Raw genomic sequence first — 16172 nt, forward strand, 5'->3', positions numbered from 1 at the left:
ATGCAGCACCTCTCAGCAGTTCAGAGATCAAGGACAACTTGGGAGACCTATTATGGACAACGTCATCCACAACCAGAGGGAAAAAGAAATCCCACAGAATCTGAATATATAAATATTTTTTAAATTTTCTCTTAGGGTTTTCCTTCCTAATCTTATGGTTTTTTTTCCCCCTTCTTAGTCCTAATTCTTTTTATACAAAATGATTAACATGTAAATATGTTAAATACCAATGTACATGTACAACTTTTACCAGACTGTTCTCTGCCAAGGGGAGGGGGGGGAGGAGGAAAGGAAGGGAGGGTGGTAGAAAAATGTGTAAAATGAATTTGCAAATGGATGAATAGTGAAAAACTAAAAAAGAAAATAAATTTTTTAAAAACTATACCTTCCCAACATCTCTCATTTATACAATATGACAATGCCATTACCCTTCAGCAAGCCCTCATCACAGTCTGCCTAGATCACTGCAATAGTCTTCTGGTCTCCCAGTCTTAAGTCTCTTTCCCATTCCAGTCATCTACCACTCACCTATCCAAGTGATTTTCCTAAAAAGCATGGCTTTGCTTTGTTTTGTTTTTTGTTTTGTTTTTTTAGGTTTTTGCAAGGCAAAGGGGGTTAAGTGGCTTGCCCAAGGCCACATGGCTAGGTAATTATTAAGTGTCTGAGACCGTATTTGAACCCAGGTACTCCTGACTCCAAGGCCAGTGCTTTATCCACTACGCCACCTAGCTGCCCCATGGCTTTGCTTTGAAAACCCTTCATAACCTGGCCACTACCCACCTTTCATTTTATTTACCCTTATTCTCTTTCATGAAGACCATGGTGCAGTGACACTGGCCTTTTTTCCTGGCTCTCTCTCTCTCCATCTTCATATCTCTGCCTCTTGGTTTCCCTGGATGGTTTCAAGTCTCAACTAAAATTCCACCTTCTGCATTAAGTCTTTCTCCTTAATGCTAGTGCCTTCCTTCAGATGATCTCTAATTTTCCTTATACATAATTATTTGCATGTAATTACGTTTTTATGTTTCTTTGTATCTTCAGTGCTTAGCACAGGGTGCATGACAATCTCTCCCTAAACTAACCTTAATGACTCAAAAGCTTTTGATGATTTTCTACCATAAAATAACGTCCATACTCTTTCATTCATTCTTCTACAGCCTGTAGCCTGTAAACTTGTTTTTTAAAAAATACATACCTACATACTATATAAAACTAAATAGAATTTCTTTTGAATCCTTAAGTGTTTTATTTTATGCAGTTAAAAGCACTATTTTGATTAAGGGTCCATAGATTTCAGATTGCCAAAGGAGTATAGGATATAAAGGTCAAGAATGTATGTCACAGCCTTTCCTCTCTACTCTTCCCCTAAATAGATAATGCTATGTTCATTCTAACTTCCTTGCTTTTATTCATACTGTATCTATTCTTTCTGTCTAAATCTTATCTGTCCCTTAAAGGCTCAAGTCAAATGCTACTTCCTATTTCTGATTTTTTTTTTGGCCACTTCATTTTAGTTACTCTTTGTCCAGTATTTAATTGTACGATTACTTTTTCCTTCTTTTTTTGGGGGGGGGCAAGGCAATGGGGTTAAGTGACTTGCCCAAGGTCACACAGCTAGATAATTATTAAGTGTCTGAGATTGAATTTGAACTCAGGTCCTCCTGACTCCAGGGCCAATGCTCTATCCACTATGTTACCTAGCTGCCCCCCTGATTACTTTTTATATAACATTCATATACTCCCTTCTATTGTCTTTCTTTTCTTTTTTTTTCCTTCTCTTTCTTTTTTTGGCAAGGCAAACAGGGTTAAGTGACTTACCCAGGGTCACACAGCTAGTAAGTGTCAAGTATCTCTGGCTGGAATAAAGCTCAGGTCCTCTAGAATCCAGGGTCAGGTGCTCTAATTCACTATGCCACCTAGCTGCACCACATTGTACCTTCTATTGTCTATGATTATTTCTTGATATTTATCATGCTTGTATGTCAGCCATCTCTCTCCAATGAAAATAAAATCTCCTTGAGAGGGACTCCAGTTTTCTAACCTTCTTTTGCATCACCTGCCTCAGGATTAAGCATGGTAGGAATTCTGATACTTGATGAGCATAGATACTTGGGTGTATCCTAAAATAATCTCATCCCAGGGAGTCAGCTATATTAAGAGATTCAAGAGGGAAAAGTTTGCTATTCCTGACAGCTCTCTCTCATATCATTTCAAGAGGAAATGCTTCAAATCAGCAAAATGACAATTTCCACCATCTTATAAACTATCATCATACAAGAATACCAATTTCTTCTGTTAACCAGAAAAAATAATCTGACTTTAATTCCTTTTCAATGTTATTTTCTTCTTGTCAGGAGACCTGACTTATAGAAATACAGTATTCAGCAGGCAAGTCTATGTTGATATAGTCCCCAGACTAACCATCATAGTAAGGGGTAAAGGCTTCTCTTTGTTGCTGGCTATAAAAGCATTTTTCCCAATATAGTGCCAGTTCCACCCTAATTGCTTCAATGACTTTCTCCATGTTCTGAATCTTCAGCTTCTCCAACCGATCCACTTCTGATTGTAGCTACAAAGGGGAGAAGTATTAAAAAGTTGTCTCTCCTTTTGTTCTACAAGAGTCTTAACATTAGTTTTTTATGCCAAGCTTCTTCTGATTGCCAAGCCTCAATTTGGAGTTGGATTTCATTTAATCAATCTACCAAGTTTTCTGGGTTCCAATTAACATGCAAGAGTCTTGGCAACAAAAAGTTAGCTCATAATTCAAGATATTCAATGATTCAAAAATATGTTTCAAGATGGTTTCCAAAAATGACTCCATAAAAGAAGGTCATTAGTTTCCCTAAGTCTTCCACAAAGTAGAAGCTCTAAAACCACTTTCAGAGGATAGTAACTGAAACCCAGAAATCCATGGAGACAGAGTAATGTCTCCTAGTCAAAAGTGATGGAAAAATGTAGCATCATCTGGTTCAGAAGTTGAAAATCTGTGATTTACACACCAAAGACAATGTACCCCATGCCCATGATGCCAAAATACGTCTCACAGGTCAGAGGCTGGAGAGCAACCAGTAAGCCATTCTTTCTATCATGTCTGGCACACTAATGAAAGAATCAGAATTTGATGTGCCAGATAGAAAGGTTGCCCATCTCTAACCTATGACATTGTCTCACCACCGTTCTGATCTTGGTCTTGGACCCTGTCATGAACATGGCCAGGGCGGCTCTCTCCTGCCTTGATATTTGTAACCATTCCCAGAGATCCCTGATGCGAGAGCGCAGTCCTTCACACAGAGCTTCATGTTCAGCTTCCTCCACTTCCAACTGCAACAAAGAAAATGGGTTCTTAATCAAGAAAAGGACCCCCTTTTTAAGAGAAAACAGCCATGAGGCAGAGGACAGACTGTGTGTCTGAAATCTGATCAATCTAAAAAAGAGGGAACTCATCAAAAAAAGTTAAGGGCTTGCTCTTCACTAGGCCCTGTGCTAACCACCGGGCCTACAGATACCAGCAAGCTCTCAAGGATCTTAGGTTCTAATGGGGGGAGTTAGAAGGAAGAGAAAAATATATGACGAGTACCTTGGTTTAGAAATGGATGGGAGTACAATGCCTGATAACTCCTCATCCCCAGGTAAGCTATGGCAAAAGCTCACCTACCAAGGCCAGAATCCTAGGGACAGAAACCACCTTCTTTTGGAAAGGGGATGAGGAGGATGCCCATGTGCAGGCAAGTGGCCAGAAGTAGATTCCAATTTTTAAGTTCTGACAACAGCTCAATCCTGCTTCTGGGGCTTTGACAGAAATATTAACTAGGATCCAAGGCAATAGAACAAGATGGTGAAAAAAGCTGGGAAAACCACCAGTTACCATGAGTTAGTTAAAAGAACAAACAACCGGGCGGCTAGGTGGCATAGTAGATTAAGCACCAGCCTTGGAGTCAGGAGTACCTGGGTTCAAATCCTGTCTCAGACACTTAATAATTACCTAGCTGTGTGGCCTTGGGCAAGCCACTTAACCCCATTTGCATTGCAAAAACCTAAAAAACAAAAACAAAAAAAGAACAAACAACCAAGAATACCACTTTCCACATGTTTAAAGAACATGGGGAATTTTGTAATAACCTAGAGATAATGCATTATGTTTATCTGTCAGTTTCAAGTACATATACACAAAATGCTAGAGAAGAGAGTAAAAGGGCTAACAACACACTTCTCTCCAATTAATCAAAAAACATTAATAAATGTTTTCATTATTATCATTTGATATTATTACATGATTAAATATTGTATATAATAATGTGTTATTATGTAAAAATAAAATGAGCACTGACTGGATCAAGGAATAATTTAAAAACAAAGAATGAAATAATTCTAATTCTCAAGGAGCTTATAATGCAAGGTATAGGGAGAAAATGAAATGTTTCTGAAAAGAATGAAAAGAAATACTTTAAAAGAGAATAAAAATAGGAAGAGACATAAAGGAATCTTAACCTGTGTGGAGAGGCTGAAGGATGAAAAAAAATGAGACTTGGGCGGGGGGTGGGAAGAAAAGAAAGATTTCTTCACTTTGAACTATGTAATAAATACAATGCTCCATCCCAGAACAAGGAGCTGGACTCTATCATTTTCTTATGTTCTTCTCTGAAGGAAGATTGATGTGGAACTGGGACCAAGAGAAGGGTTCTTTAGACCTAGTCAGAAGAAATATAGAACGGTAGTTGATGACTTCCTGCTAAGGGGTATAACCACCCACAAATAAATCAGAGGTGTACTGAAAATATTACATAGAAACATTGTGGCAATGTCAAAAGTGTTAGAATTAGAAAGATTTGGGTTCAATTATACCTCAGACTACTTACTGGCTGTGTGACTCTGGGGAAGTCACTTACCCTCTGCTTAGTTCTTTGTGAGTTTTGTAAAATGCCCCGTAGATTTTAAGGAACTATATAAATATAATCTACTGTCATTACCACTGCCTTCTTTTAGCAATTCACAAAAGGACAAATCATATTGAGAAGAGTGGCAATGATTATGAAGCACTATACAAGTAAATAAAGACTTTAGGATATTTTCATCATTGCTACCAATTAAAGAAAAAGCTTTAGAAGAGAGGAGAATTTTGAAAGTAAACTGCTTAAAAAGTCTAAGAATAGAATTTGGATTTCTGGACCAAAGCTTAAATGAAAGGATAGGTGAGCACATGTCCAAAGATGCAGTACGCCTAACAAGAACAGTAAAATATATATTTGCCTGGGGTCAACATATATATAGTCTATACTGAGAGTAGAGAGGAAAGGAGAAAACTATTCATAGATATTTGCCATCCTAGATACCACAGAGAATAGCAGGTTCAACATAGAAAGATTAATATCAGCAGGATAGAGCAATTAATACATAGAAGGCATTCTCCAAGAAGAGTGTTTGAAATATGAACTGCAGCCTTAAATGCCAATACACAAATACATGAAATATGGATAATAAGATGAACTAGTTATCTTAAAGCAAAAGGGTAAATAGAATGGGATTCATAATTGAAACATGGCTACAACAGGTGACTCTACTCAATAAAGGAAACAGAAAAGATAATAGAGGTGGTGGGGTACTGTTGCATATGAAAAATTACTGATGAGGAGATTTGACCCTCTAGTTTGGGAATGATGGTGTGGAACATTTGGCTAAGGGTAAATGGAGGGAGAAACAGATCATTATTATCTCTACCTCACCTCACCTAGCCAGAAGCAATATATAGAATATATAATATTTGGGAAACAGAAACAGACCTGGCCTTCAAATATCTAGATATGCTAGGATTTTCTGCCAAATTCTCGACTTCTCAATGATAATTTTACTCCTCAAAATAAGAAACAAGGAAAAGTGCTATTTTGGGCTTGAATTCTGACTAAAATAAAGAACTGATTGATTTTTATTTATTTTATTTTTTGCTTTATTGCTTTTTATTTTAAATGGGTTCCCTGTAAGGAAGTGACTGCTATTTTAACATTTCTGATTGAAAAATGGGGAACTGAGCAGCCTGAAATATATTTTGGATTTTAGGAGGGCATTTGGATTTTCAGAAGATTCAAAGAAAGAATAAATACTATCCCATGGCCTAAAATTCTACAGAGAAAGCCAGGCCTAGAAGGATGAGAAGTTCTGAAAAATAAAACCCTGAAGGACCAAATACAAAATAATCTGATAAGAAAGAAAAAAGAGCTATTTAAAAAGATGGACAATTTGGAAAAAATAGTAATTTAGTGTTTTTTTAAATCTATATGCCTATAGATTAAAGAAAGGTAACAGCCAATAAATATAAAGAGTATTATGGTTTTAGGATAAGTAGAATCAGAAACTCAGAATGAGCTGAGGCTACTGATGAATCCTAAGAAAAAATGAAGGGATTTTTAAGTTTTTTTTTTGTTTTGTTTTTTTTAGCAGCAAATATAGGGGCAAGAAAAATAACAGAGATAGGACCACTTTTTTTGGGGGGGGATGGAATGGACAGTAATAAAGGATAAAAGAGAATAAAGAATTATGTAACTCTTCCTTTGCTTCTCTTTGCTTTAACAAGACGAATGATTTTCATCTTAGGAAGGATGAAACAAATGTGGTTGACAGGGAGTTAAAACTGAAGATAAGTGAGGTTGTGGTCTTCAATGAGTCAAAGTCACTAGGCTCAACTACACCACAATCTAAAATAACTGATGAAGATGACAGTTAAATCATCATTAGTGATCTCTGACAATCACTTAACAAGAGATATACTAAAAAAATTGTAAATATACAGATTTTTCCAGTTTGCCCTTCAAAAAAATAAACTTCAAAATATATATTAGTGAACCTGACCTTTGATGCATGGGAAAATTCTCGTTAATTTTCTTTTTTAATATGAACTTGACAAACATCAACAAACACGAATATTTACATATATAAGGAACAGGAAAAAGAATTTATGCTGGAAATTGTGTATCCCTCTCTATTGTATTTTTTCTAGTATATATCAAATTAACATGAAAGTACAAGATGGCCATGCTTGTCTGTATTTCCTATTGAACTTCTCCAACATCTGTTATTTTCCTTTTCTGTCAGCTTTACCAGTCTAATGGGTATGAGGTAAAACCTCAGAATTGCTTAAATTTGCATTTCTCTGATTAATAGTATAAGTCAGCACTATATGGATAGAGCACTGGACTGGGAATCAAGATTCATCTTAATGAGTTCAAATCTGACCTCTGATAGTTACTGGCTATGTGAACCTGGGCAAATCACTTAAACCCAGTTTGTCTTAGTTCCTCATCTATTAAAAAAATCTTGTGAAGGAAATGATAAACCACTCTATATCTTTGCTATGGGGTCATAAAGAGTTGGATGAAATGACTGAACAAAAACACCAACACGATTATTAGAGATTTGGAGCATTTTTTTCCATAGTTATATAGAAATAGCTTCAGTTTCTTCACTCTAGAACTCAATGTTCATATCCTTTAATCATTTGTCATCTTTTCTAATTTTAACTGCATTTTGTTACAATTCTATAGAATCAAAACTCCATTTCTATGGACCTTCTATGAGTCTTTTTAGTCCTCATCTGGTCTTGAACTTTTCACCTAGAGTTGTGAAAGTTATTTTCTCCATTTCTCCTCTAATTTGTTTATGATGTGACCTTGTATAACTAGTGTATACGTTTGGAGTTTGGTGAAGTATATGGTGTGAAATCTTGCTCTAAAATCTGTTTTCTGCTAGACTGTTTTCTATTTCCCTACCAAATAGTGAGAACTTATCCCAATAGTTGGGGTCAAATATCCCTCCTTCCAGCTTTTACCCAGAGAAACATTTCCTGTAACAAATAATAAAAATGAAAAGTGGAAAAAAGCATGTTTACAAAACTAAATGAAAAGACTTAGGGGCAGCTAGGTGGTGCAGTGGATAAAGCACCAGCCTGGGAGTTAGGAGGACCTGAGTTCAAATGTGATCTCAGACACTTAACAATTGTGTAGCTGTGTAACCTTGGGCAAGTCACTTAACCCCATTGCCTTAAATAAATAGAAAAAAAAATTTTAAAGAAAGAAAAGAAGGGTAGCTAGGTGGAGCAGTGGATAGAGCACTGGCCTTGGAGTCAGGAGTACCTGAGTTCAAATCCTGCCTCAGACACTTAATAATTGCCTAGCTGTGTGACCTTGGGCAAGCCATTTAACCCCATTGCCTTGCAAAAACTAAAAAAAAAGAAAAAAGAAAAGATATAGCAACTAGCATGTGAAATTTGAAGTGAGAGGCCTGAAATCCTAACTCTGCTACTTTCTGCCTATGTAACTGGATATGGGTCCACCCCAGTAAAATGGAGAGCTTGAACTAGATGGCCTTTCACCTCTAGAACTATAATACTATAATTCCATTAATAGTCTGACAGGATATGTAAAGCTCCATATCCATAGTCCCTTACCTCTACAAAGGTAGGAAAGTACATTTTCTCATCTCTTCTGTGAGAAAAAGCATTTAAGTGTGGTTTTTGTTCTTCCCACTTACACAATTGTAATCATTGTGTTACATTTTTCCTGGGTTTGCTTATTTTGCTCCACATTAAAACTTCAAGAATATCTTCCCATGATTCTTTAAATTCTTATTTTTTCTTCATATTTGTCATGTCTTACAATGCAGTAACATTCCATTATGTTTTTGTGTCACAATTTGTTTAAACCATTCTCCAAACAATGGCTACTTTATTTCTAGTTTCTTGACAAAAAGTTCTAACATGGCTAATATGGAAATATGTTTTATATAACTTTACATATATAATTGATATCATATTGCTTGTTTTCTCAATGGGTGGGAAGGCAGAGAATTTGGACTTCAAAACTTTGTTTAGGCAAGGCAATAGAGTTAAGTGACTTGCCCAAGGTCATATAGTAAGTATTAAGTGTCTGAGGTCACATTTAAACTCAGATCCTTCTGACTCCAGGGCTGGTGCTCTATCCACTGCACCATCTAGCTGCCGCATTAAAACTTTTTTTTCAATGAATATTAAAAATAAATGTTTTTTTAAATTTTAAAGTCCTACTATGTATAATTGGTAGATATGGGGCCTTTTTAAAACAATCTTTGACCTCCTTGGAATATATGCCCAGCAATAGGATCTCTGGATTAAATGGTAGGAGCATTTTAGTCATTTTTTCCCCAAATTGTTTTTCAAAATGGTTAGAACAATTTTATTATGCCCATCTTTCTACAGATCTTCTGACATTGACTATTCCCATATTTTGTCATCTCTGTCAATTTGCTAAGTGTTCACAGAGTTTTGGGGATCAAACTATAGCAATGAGAATCATTATTGTTACTACCTTGCTTATAAGCTTGATACTTTTCTGTAAGGCAGGAAAAGAAAAAAAATTATAGATTTCTAAACTTAATATGAAACTACTGGGCTATTTCTAGGAATAAAGCAAACATCAAAGCTCTAGGCACAGCCTCCTTCTAAAGTTCTCTAACTCAGGTTACTAATAGCTTGAGTTTGCAGCATCATACCTGTAAACGCAGATTTTTTAGAGCTGTTATGTTCTCCATTGACAAACAAAAGGTCTCTTCATCCTTATATATCACCTCTCTCTCAAAATTGGTTTCTGGGGTATGATCCAAATTTTCCATACAGAATAGGATCTGCTTCTTTGTGCTGACAAATTCCTCCAGTCGGCTTGCCTATAAAGGCAAAGTGGTTATATGGCACCCCAGAAGTGAGTAAAACACAGATAATAAGAGTGTCAAGAATCAATGGTACCTTTGTTTGCACCAGAGCTGTCAGGTGACTTCTGAACTGGTTCAGTTCCTCTTCGCTGAGGACTGAATCACTGTCAAAGTTGTATGGTAGTTCACAAAGAATCTCACACAACTTTTGGTCTTGTTCTTGAAGTAGTTTCTGTTGTTGTATCCTTTCTTCTTTCTGTCTTTTCAACTTTTCTACTTGTGTTCGAAGATCCTTTTCTAGCTTCAAAATGGTAGTCTCCTCTCCTTCCTGTGCCAAATAAAAATGAATCAGAGTAAAAACACTAAAAAAACTTTGTCAGAATTTACTCCTAACAAGTAAGGTCTAATGAGATAGATTGTTTTAGTAACATCTGCAATTCTTCTAGTTTTAACTGAAAGTGACTAAGAAGCATGGTTTTGGTTAGTTTTAGAATGGTTCATTTAGCTTACATAGGTATCTCCTTTAGGTATGAAAGCATTTAAAACCTCTGATTTTTCTGGCTTAGTTTTGCTTCATCCAAAAACTATTTTTAGTTTTGTCATATCCCTTTCTCCTATCTGATTGCTCCTCCCTTTCTACTTTTCTTTTTTTTTTTTTTGGGGGTGTGTGTGTGTGTGTGTGTGTGTGTGTGTGTGTGTGTGTAGGGGAGAACAGCCACACCCACTCCCCAGTTTTGCTCTACACCTGGAAGATTACAGGCTAAAACTACATGTTTCCCAATTTATTGGCACATTCCTACCTGTGATAACTGAAGTATGAAGCAATCAATAAATAATAATTTATCAAAAACTTACTATGTACCAGACATTATATATTAAACATGAGGTACAAAGGAAAAACAAAAACAGATTCTACTTTCAAGAAGCTTACATCTGAATGGGGAAGACAATATGTATATAATAGATAGATCAAAAGAAATAACAAATTCATGGAAAATAATCTTAGGAAAAATTAGAAAAGCTAGGTGGCCAGGGTTTTTCCTTATAAGGTATAGTAACTTTCTGTGATGCTTGGTTGACTTAGAAGACTTACAGTTCCATCACTTCCCAGGTACCCAGAGCTCCAGAAGCTACCTGACCAAGTTTCTTTTAGCTAAATCAAACTTGAGATGACCTCAATGCCTATCCTTATTGAGCATACTTCTCTTGATATGCTAAGTAAAATTCCTTTGGCAACCTGTAAAATGATGTATAAGTATTTCATTTTGTTCTAATACGGAACCTAAAATCATCAGAAGTCTAGCCTTAGGTAGACCAAGCCAGGAATAATTGGTGTAGTCATTCGGGATTGGAGCTTACTGAAATGAGAGAATGAGCAGTGAATGCAAAGTAAAGGTGAATGCACAGCATCAGTGTTTCTGGTGATACTTTTTTTGACAATGATAATAATAGTTAAGATTTATATAAAATGTTCTTAAGGCTTACAAAGCATAGAAAAACAGCAGGCCCACAGCAACCCTCTGCACAAGTCAAGCCTGCCCTAGGGGGAAGCAGTCAGGTCCAAACTGCAAAAACAATATTCCATCTTAGCATGGGATAGAAGAACTCAGACCCTCATCACCATTGCTGTCCTGCCCAGCACAAGAGCAAGGCAACTGACCCTGTATGAGTTGCATGTCCTGTCCCTGGCATCCTGATGGCACAAGAGTAGGTGCAGAGGATGCAGGCCCACTGGAGCCCACTGTTTACTATAATATAAAATTGATTTCATTGCTACAGAAAAATATCTAATGAGCATGTACAACTCCTCCCTACAGAGAACTTAAAGGATCAAAGAGGGATGTTGTTGCTTTCTGGTTAAAAAAAAAAAGGGAAAATGGCCAGCCCCCTTAAAAAGAAGAGTCATTTCTCAAAGAACTCTCATGGGTTGAAGACTTTGTGTCTTCCTCTTACCTCCCCAGTAGTGCTCCCAGAGATAGGGAAATTATTGCTGATAGGTCAAAGAACTCAAAGCGGTTGGTAGAACAGGGTAGTTCTTCTTTACCTGTGATGAAGCTCCATGACTATGTAGAGAGTCATCATCTTTGCTGTAGTACTAAAATCCTGGTTTTGGCTCTTGAATAGTCACCATTTTACATTGGTATCACCTACAACATGTACCAGATTGTTTAGTCCCTGGATTCTCCTGGGACACTCCCAAAATGAGTCACTCCTTCCAGTATTCAGATACATTGTTTGCTTAGTTTTTTTCCTTTTCCTTCTTTAGAATGATCTATTTTGAGCTTCTTGAAAAATCAAAGAACAGGGTTAACCGGTAATTACTCTGAAGTCTCACGGTCTTCAAGAAGATCTTTCCACCATGGAGTAGATTTGTGATAAGAGCAATGTCCCTCCAAACCCCTACCCCTTCTTTAAAAGGTATTGAGACTGTCCTCAAAACTTGGTTGGGTTAGGGACCTAAAGAGTTAGGCTATTAACATCACTGTCTGGTTAGTTGTTGTTCACTTCTGTCCAACTCTTTGTGACCCCAGATAGAGTTTTCTTGCCAAAGATACTAGAGTGAATGTCTTGAGGCCAGAATTGAACTCGGGCATTCTTGTCTGGGCCCAATCCTCTGTCCACTGAGCCTCCTAAGCTGCCTAGATTACTGATCACCTATGTACAAAGCACCTATCAGGAGATATGTACCATGAAAGACAACCCAAGCAAGAGAGCTTCTCTCAGACAAATCAAAATGAAGTATCCTCCATACCCATCCTTGCTGAATATTCTCCTCCTGCTACAGCTAAGTGAATCTTCCATTGTTAACTGTTGAATGATATACAATTGTCTCCTTTTGTAACAATATTAAACCTAAACTATTAAGAGACTTGCCAGAGATCCAGACCAAAACAATAAGGTGAATCTTGAAGGCAAAGGTGAAGAGAGAGAGCATTCCAGATAGGAGCAAAGGAGATGGGGTACATGTTATGAAAAGCAAGTAAATCAGTATGTCTAGACCAAAGGATGTGTTGAGGGAAGTAATATGTAAGACTTTAAAAGATAGAAAAGGGTCTGATTATGGAGAGCTTTAAATGCCCAACAGAGGAGTTTATATTTGATCCAGACCTAACAGAAAGCCACTGGATTTATTGAATAGGGGAGGGGTTTACACCTCCACTTTAGGAAAAGTGCTTTGGCAGCTGTGTGAAGGATGGGTTGGAATAGGGAAATTTAAGGAAAGAAGACCAACTAGAAGACTATTGCAGCTTTCTAGATTAAAAAAAAAAAAAGGAAAGTGACTGTGTGAGAGAAAAGGGGAACATGGGGTCATTCATAAGAGAAATTATGGAAATAGAAGTAATAAAATTTGGCAGCTGATTGAATATTGTAGGGTGAGTGAGAGTGAGGAGTCAAGGATGAAACCAAAGTTGTAAACCTGGGTACTGGGAGAATGTTGGTGCCCTGAGAGCAGTGGGGAAGTTTAGAAGATAGTTCAATTTGGAGAGAAAGATGATGAGTTCTGTTTTGGATGTGTTGAGTTTAAGAATAGACTACCTTTTGAGCCAGAAAGATTGGAGTTCAAGGGACGGCTAGGTGGCACAGTGGATAGAACACCGGCCCTGGAGTCAGAAGTACCTGAGTTCAAATCTGGTCTCAGACACTTAATAATTACCTAGCTGTGTGGCCTTGGGCAAGCCACTTAACCCCATTTGCCTTGCAAAAAAAAAAGTTATTAACAAAAGAATAGACAATATGATAAAATTAGACAATCAAATCTTAGAACTATCAGGTTAGTTCTTGAACCATTGGTAATTGAACCCATTGGAGCTTAAATGACCAAATAAGAGAATATAGAGAGAAAACCTACAAGAGTTTTGGACAAATTCTTTGGAGGATATACAATTATAGGTAGGACATGAATAAAGGTTCAGCAAAGTGAAAAGGAACGGCCAGAGAGGTCAGAGAAAAAACTGTTAGGAAAATCCAGAGAAGAGAGAATATCCAGGAAGTGATTGACAATATCAAAAAACTGCAGAGATGTCAAAAAGGATTAGCTATTATGAATTCGCTGATAACTTTAGACAAAGCAGTTTCAGTTGAATGATGAGGTCAAGAGTAAGAATGGGTAGGCTTAAAAAGGAATGAGAAGGAAGCAACAGGGACTGTACTCTGTAGTTGACTTTTTCAGGTTTAGTTGAGAAAGGGAAGAGTGCTACCGGATGACCAATGTCCACATAATCAGAGCCAGTCTTTTTCACAATCATACCATTTCCCAGGCTTAAGAAACAAGAGAAACAGGGGTCCAAGTCAATTATATCAATTAATTGTTTCTAGGTCAGGCAATAGTTCTCTGAATCTGGTGCTAACTTTCAGGTTAATCTCATTTAGACACCCTGACATTATTTAGAGTGCCTTCTAGAGGGGAGAGAGCATTTCAAATATATTTTCAGATTTCTTTCATCCCTATGTATTATTTAATATGTACTAGTTATTATTATAGCTTCACCTCATTTTAGTTTTATATTTGAATTCTAATTTGGAAAGACAGAATTGGACCTGAAGTCAGGAAAACCTGAGTTCAAATTCAATCTCAACAATATATGGCACTGGGCAAGTCACTTAACCTTTCTCTGCCTCAGTTTCTTCCACTGACAAATGTGGATAACAATAGCATCTACCTCTCACGGTTTTTCTGAGATCAAATGAGATTATTTATAAAGCACTTAATATAATGACTGGCTCATAGGAGTCACGAAATAAATGCTTATCTCCTTCCTCCCTAGTAGACATCCTAGGTGATGGACTTAAAAAGCCAAGAAAACTTGAGTTCAAATCCAATGACTATATGACCTGGGCAAGTTACTCCTTATGTTTTCAAAACAATATAGAACAACCATTCTATTGGTAGAGAGAATTTTGCCTCATCAATTTTTCTCCACGCCAATGAAATCACATGGCTAGAACCCACCAAAAAACAAAACTAGTTAACTTCTTTTCTACAGGTAATGGTTTTTGTTATTCTCTTCAGCCAACTGATACAGTTCCTTACCTTATTTGGCTTGTCTTAGAACTTGATACAGCAAACCCTTGAGTTCTAAACTTGAGATTTTGAATGCTGGTGGTTCCTAATGTCATCTAATTTATTTCTACTGTTTTAGTATTTAAATGTTTGTATTATCACAGTATTCATATTACATATAGTACAGTATCTTCATAGTATAAACATGTAACTGTCTTAATTCTTTGACAACTATACCTGTCCAACTTCATTCCCAATTGTATGTTTCAATATATCATGAACCATTAAAAAATCTTGATGAGGTAATCTTTTTTCTCCTACTATCCTGTCATATCAAAGAGAGGCATCACCCATCACTCTCAACAAGTCATGGAATCAACTTTCCAAGGAGCCCTTCTTACCCTGTCTTTTACACAAACACTTCAATCCTCTGTGCCAGGTTGCCCTAGAGGGATTCAAAGGTCTCTTTTACAACTTCTAATCAAGCAGGAAATGTAAGGCATGCTCATAAATAGCATTTATCACATTTTGTCTTAATTGCAAACTAAGCTCAAATCAAATGTTATAGAAACAGAGAGGGCAAAAATCAGGAAAAGTTTTTCAGAAGGTGGCATTTGAATGATTGGATTTCAAGGAGAGAAGGGGAAGGGAGACTGATAGGAGGACACTATGTATGGAAAAACAGCCAGAGCAAAGCCTGAGTTGGGAAAGAATAGAACCTATCCAAAGGCAAATAACCACTTTGACTGAAATAAAGGTGCATGAAGGGGAATGGTAAGATATAAGATTCGAAAGCTGAAAGCTTTGAATACCACACTAAGGAATTTGGACTAGAATATAAGTAATCATTGAAAAAGAATTTTTTTTAAACAGGGGAGTGATATGTTTTGATCTATGCTTTGGGAAGAGAACTAATAATGGTGTATAAGATTGATTAGAGGGGGAGCATTGGAAACAGAGAACTATGATAAGTCAAGATCCTGAACCAGTATGATGGAGGTAGGAAATAAAGAAGGGGGAAATTGAAGACTGCCTTGATTAGATGTGAAGAGCAAGAAAATAAACAGAGATATCCAAAGCTTTGAAACTGAAAATGGGAGAGGATGATGAACAGTAATAAGCTTAGGAGGGAAGAGTTCAGTTTTAGAAATACTGAATTTGAGGTAATGGCTAGATATATAAAATGGCTATGTCTAGCAAATAGATGGAAAAGTGATCCTGAAATTCAGAAAATAGGCAGAGTTACAGTTTAAGATTTAGGAATGACCTGGTCTTGATCCTTAGCATCAACCATTTGATAACTAAATCCTTAAAGACTGTATTTAATATAAAACTTACCAGAATTGGTTCCAGTTTTAACTCTTTTAACAGGGTATCCTGCTCTTCTCTATAAGCATTGATTCTTTTCAGGAGCTTTTCCTTCAGGCTTTCTTCTTCTATAATCATCATGTCCAAGAGGCTCTATAACAAAAGAGAATCAGTATAAAGAATACTAAAGAGT

At 36.7% G+C, this 16172-nt stretch overlaps 1 protein-coding gene across 1 annotated transcript in view; it reads right to left on the reverse strand.

The window, feature by feature from the left end:
• Positions 1 to 16172, reverse strand: part of LOC141522719 (protein regulator of cytokinesis 1-like) — a 44040-nt gene that overhangs the window by 7873 nt on the left and 19995 nt on the right. Inside the window, exons 3-7 of the mRNA XM_074236210.1 lie at positions 16010 to 16132; positions 9764 to 9997; positions 9514 to 9684; positions 3172 to 3321; positions 2422 to 2569 (exon numbers count right to left, since the gene is read on the reverse strand). Of these exons, the coding sequence (XP_074092311.1) occupies positions 2422 to 2569; positions 3172 to 3321; positions 9514 to 9684; positions 9764 to 9997; positions 16010 to 16132 (826 nt within the window). The remainder of the gene's footprint in view (positions 1 to 2421; positions 2570 to 3171; positions 3322 to 9513; positions 9685 to 9763; positions 9998 to 16009; positions 16133 to 16172) is intronic.

This window comes from Macrotis lagotis, chromosome 4 (genome assembly GCF_037893015.1).
Source record: "Macrotis lagotis isolate mMagLag1 chromosome 4, bilby.v1.9.chrom.fasta, whole genome shotgun sequence".
NCBI lineage: Eukaryota > Metazoa > Chordata > Mammalia > Peramelemorphia > Peramelidae > Macrotis > Macrotis lagotis.